Genomic DNA, 5,380 nt, shown 5'->3' on the forward strand with positions numbered 1-5,380 from the left:
CTATTGTTTTATGACTTTTTTCAGAGCACCCAAAACTTCCTTGTTTCTTAAGCTGTAAATAAAGGGGTTTAGCATAGGAATCACAACGGTGTAGAAGAGAGAATACATTTTATCCTTTTGTTTACCTGATCCAGACCCAGGACTCACATACATGAAGAGGAGAGTGCCATAGAACAGAGAGACAGAGAGCAGGTGAGCACTGCAGGTGAAAAAAGCTTTTCTTCTGCCCTTCTCAGACTTCATGTTCAGGACAGCAAATAGGACACGGGCATAAGAGACTACAATAGTCACAGAGGTACTGATTTGTATGGAAGAGGCAAAAATAAAAGCCACCAATTCATTAAGAGATGGATCTGTGCAAGAAATTGTATAGAGTGGCATGATTTCACAGTAGAAATGATCAATAACATTAGACCTACAGAATGTTAATCTGAATAATAATCCTACATGAACTATAGGATTTAAAAAACCAATTGTATATGATATACTAATCAACACAATACAGAGTCTTTTGGACATCACCACTAGATAGAGCAAAGGGTTGCAAATGGCTACATAGCGGTCATAGGCCATTGCTACCAGGAGGAAAATCTCTGTGGTTGCATTGAAACAAAAAAAATAAAACTGGGCAAAACACTCACCCATGGATATTATATCATTCTTATTTAAAAATTTCATAAGCATCTTTGGAGTCACAGAGGAAGAAGTACAGGCATCTGCAAAGGCTAAATTTCCCAGGAAGAAGTACATGGGAGTGTGAAGGTGGGAGTCCTTCCAGATGAGAAAGATTAAGCCAAGGTTGCCCACCATGGTGATGACATAGACGAGGAAGAACACCAGGAACAGGGGCACTTGCAGCTCTGGACGATCCGTTATTCCTCTGAGAACAAACTCAGTCAGCAGAGTCCTGTTTTCTTCCATAGCATCCCTCATGCTGCTCACTGCACAGAGACATGAGACAAAGAAAATATGACCAAGACTCCATGAGGATGGATCATAGTCCACATTCACACGTTAGATGCTTCTCAATAAACAGGAACTGAGTTTGTTTCTGCCTTTGAAGCTTTCCTGAAATAGCAATCATTTTCTGAAGAGTTTTGATGAATACATTTTATAAAATATTTTTAAAACAAGCTCAAGTTGAAAAGTTCTTATTGTCTAAAATATTGCCTTATACAGAATAACATTTTTTCTAGTTTTTAATGGATTTTGAACATGCTTAACTCTACTGTTTTTTTTTCCCTCCTCTGATGTTTCTCTTCATTTTCCCAAATGTCATCACCCTATTTTCAGTTCATATATCTTTCAAATAGTCTTATATGGGGGAAATGTGGCCTATACTTTTGGATTAGTTATATTGGTGTATCTATCATTCTAAGACATAAACATGTTAAGTAATAAAATGGTAATTAAAATATATCTGTTATTTCTATCCTTTTCAACTATGTTACCTGACTGTACATACATAAGAACAAACAAAAGTTTTAAATAAAATTTTCATTTTTTTTCTACTAAATGCTTTTAAAGAAGCAGTATTAATTTATTTCCTTATGGGATTAAAGACACCTAAGTTCAAATACTATTGATTATTTCTTTTTTGGTCACAAAGAAGCTGTTACCCATATGTTAATCCATGATGTCACAATCACTTTTATTTTAAGATAAAAATACACATACAGACATGTGTACACAGCTTCTTTACATGTTAATGATAGGTCTAAGAAATGTAATTTAAACATGTGTGTGGAGAATTTCCCAGTAAATTAAGCATATTTTTAATATTTCAGATGTCCATGGCTTTAAAGAAATTTTAACAATGTCACGGTGTTTCCTGAGCCCTTAATTTGTTTGAGGAAGGTTGTAAAATTGAACGTGCTGTTTAACATGACAGAACACATCACCACAGAGAAAATGACCAAAGAGTCTAATCTCTTCATTCTGGATAAAAACTATGTTTATATAAAGAATCAATTCAGTAAAACATTCAACTAACTAATTCTTAATGCCCACATACATAACATGTAAGGCAGAAAATTTCAGCAAGCTGTGTGTACCCATGAGTGCAATCAGCTGGGCAGCAGTGCCAGATCCTGTCCAATACAGCAGGGAAAACCTTCAAGTCAGGACCACCTTACAGTATGTCTGTAATTATCATGACATAATTATATAATTAAATACAAAATTATATATTAAAATATAATTCTATAGTGTATAGTTCTGGGATTGAGCTGGTTTATGTATTAGCATCATTGTATTGATGATCTAAAATTGGAGCTCCTCACTTCAAAATATCCAGTTTTGATGTCTAATAATCCAATGAATAGGAATAGGCTCAGAGTCTTAGGACAAGGCCAGCCCAGTGAGTTTCTTACCAACTGCATATACCTTGTTTTTTTTTAAATCTTAGTAGCCAGTTCTGCATAGAATGAGCTAACAGCTCCATACCCATAGACTATTTTTCTCAAATTATTTGCTTTATTATTTTTTTTAAAAATAGTATAAACTAGAACTCCTATGAAAGGACTAGGCAGGGAATCATCTTGAACTTAAATATTGTACTAAAAGGAGCACAGGGCATCTTTTGTTACTTATTTCAACTAATAGAAAAGCTATCCTGTGAAATTAGTTCGCCTCCATTTTTACTGGGAATAGGGAAGAGAAATTTTTGCTTAGAGTTTTACTGGACGGTACAACACAATAACAAAGAAGCAGATAATGTTTGTAAAAATTATTAAATGTTCCCTGGTCCTGTATAAAAAGTATAAGATGATCTTTTTTCTGTCTTCCAAGCAATTAACATGAAAGTAATGCTGTTGTGTGGAACTCCGTGTCTCTTCACATTCCCAGGATTCCCAAGAAATTTAATAACCAGGCGAGGAAGCAAGTGTAGATGCCATAGCAAGCCACACAGCCGTGATCTCAGGAACCAGCAATTCATCTGGATTATGGCTATTTCCAAAGTAAAAGTCAGAAAGGGTAATTTTACTTAATAAAAGTCACAGCATAGAGGTTGACCACATGGACTCCTACAAATTCAAACGACTGAGAATGAAACCTTGGTGTATAAGCACATAGCTGTGAATCACAGGGGGTTTAGAGAAAATAGACAAAACGTCCCACTTACCTTTTCAGGACTTCGGTGGGTCCCTCTTGTTAGATAATTCCCCTAAAAAGATAGTTACACTTTATCATTTCCATGTAGACACTGACACATTATGACAAACGTTATTTTTCTTACCAAATTACTGTGAAAATCTCTGTAGGCATGGACACAACAAAACTTAAAACTCCATGACAATACTCAAGCTTCAGGAACAAGAGTGTTTGTGACAACTGTCTTTATCATATAAATTTTCTTTAGCAAAAGCAGTTTGTAGTGGTTGTTTAATTCTTATCTTCTTCAACCTTATTTTTAAAATCACCACTAAAACTCCCTCAATGCAACCAAGAACTCCCTATAGAATAAAGACAATCTGCTGGGCATTGTTTATTATTCAGCTAATTATTACTAACGTTACTTATTGTAATGGTCTTCCATAGTCTTATGTGTTTTCTAAAAGCAAATTATTAATGGTCATATATAAATAAATATATCTACTCCACTGACATCCATTAGATATTTTAGATGCAATTGACTTACCATCTTTATAAAACTTCAGTAAATTATCATTCTATAATATTTAGACAAATATTTTCTTAATATGTATATCATACATTAGTTAAGACTTTACCGTCTTTAAAATTATCGTGTTTTCATAGCAATTTATAAATTAAATAAGCAATTACTACTTCTGATTCAATCAACGGTGGAACTGATAATTTCACACCTTTCTCCCACTAATAATAAATTATTTCCAGCATGAATGCATTTCTCACATTAAAAAAAATCAACAAATTTAATGTGGCTTACAATAACCAAATATCAAAAATGTTTAAAACAATAAAAATATATAAAAGCATAAAGAGAACAAAAAATGCTTTAGTCATACTGATTATTGGCGAATTCTGACAGCATTTTCATGCAAATACCTCCCAACTTCTACCCATTCATGTCTCTCCATTTGTGTATATAAATTAGCATACACTGTTAAAATAAAAATAATATGAATGGATATGTGCTTTATTTTTAAATGTTAACTTTATTTAGTTTTTCATGTTTGGGGTTGTTCTGAAGCTAGCCCTCAAGAGCTGGCTACTGCCTGGATATACCTATCTTTGTTGTGTAAACTTGCATAAGACATACCTGATTGATTGATTAAATGGCCTATGCCTGGGCAGGGCAGAATAGGGTAGGTGTGGCTAAGGTCCCCTGGCTTTTAAGGACAGGAGAATCACTGTGGCCTAGCACGGCAGTCCCACTATGGGGAAGTGATCAAAAAGCAGACAACACAATCCATGTCAGAAACCGCCCCCACTGCTCTTATTAGGAGACCCTCAAGAAGACCAGGTTGCCCATTGGGTATTGTGTAGGGGGCCTAGATCCAGTCCATGAATAGTCCTTGGTTGCTACTTCAATTTCCAAAAGTCCCCCTGAGTCCAGGTTAGTTGGATCTCTTGGTCTTTTTGTGAAGCTCCTGTCCCCTCTGGGTCCTTCTATCCTTCCCCCAACTCTTCCACAAGACTCGCTGCAATCCACCCAAACTTTGGCTGTGAGACTCAACATCTGTTTCAATCTTTTTATGGATAGAGCTTCTCAGAAGACAGCTATGCCCAGGGTCCTCCTTCTTGATTAGCTTATTTAGCTGTACAGATTTTAGTATGATTATTCTATATTATATGTCTAGTATCCACTTATAAGTGAGTATACAGCATGTGTATCTTTCTGCTTCTGGGATACCTCACACAGGATTAACTTTTCTAGTTCCCCCCGTTTGCCTGCAAATTTCATGATTTCCCTGTTTTTAATTGCTGAGTAGTATTCCATTGTGTAAATGTACCACAATTTCTGTATCCATTCCTCAACTGAGGGACATCTGGGTTGTTTCCAGGTTCTGGAAATTACAAATAAAGCTGCTACAAACATGGTTGAGCAAATATCCTTGTTGTGTACTTGAGCATCTTTTGGATATATGCCTAGGAGTGGTATGGCTGGATCTTGAGGAAGCGCTATTCCTAGTTGTCTGAGAAAGCGCCAGATTGATTTCCAGAGTGGTTATACAAGTTTACATTCCCAACAGCAATAGAGTAGGGTTCCTCTTTCTCCACATCCTCTCCAGCATGTGTTGTCACTTGAGTTTTTGATCTTAGCTATTCTGATGGGGGGTAAGGTGAAATATCAGGGTAGCTTTGATTTGCATTTCCCTTGATAGCTAAGGATGTTGAGCATTTCTTTAAGTGTTTCTCTGCCATTTCTGTGGTGGGATAGCTGGTTTCTGGTGTT

At 35.8% G+C, this 5,380-nt stretch overlaps 1 protein-coding gene across 1 annotated transcript; it reads right to left on the minus strand.

Moving 5' to 3' along the window:
* Window positions 1-921, minus strand: LOC110540142 (olfactory receptor 5AC1-like). Its single transcript, XM_021626960.2, has one exon. It carries the CDS (start codon window positions 919-921, stop codon window positions 1-3), a length of 921 nt encoding a protein of 306 aa, XP_021482635.2.
* Window positions 922-5,380: the final 4,459 nt, after the last annotated feature.

This window comes from Meriones unguiculatus, chromosome 17 (assembly GCF_030254825.1).
Source record: "Meriones unguiculatus strain TT.TT164.6M chromosome 17, Bangor_MerUng_6.1, whole genome shotgun sequence".
Lineage (NCBI taxonomy): Eukaryota > Metazoa > Chordata > Mammalia > Rodentia > Muridae > Meriones > Meriones unguiculatus.

Bases quoted from the DNA above. Each gene is read 5' to 3' on its own strand.
- LOC110540142 (XM_021626960.2), bottom strand. From the start codon at position 921: ATGGAAGAAAACAGGACTCTGCTGACTGAGTTTGTTCTCAGAGGAATA.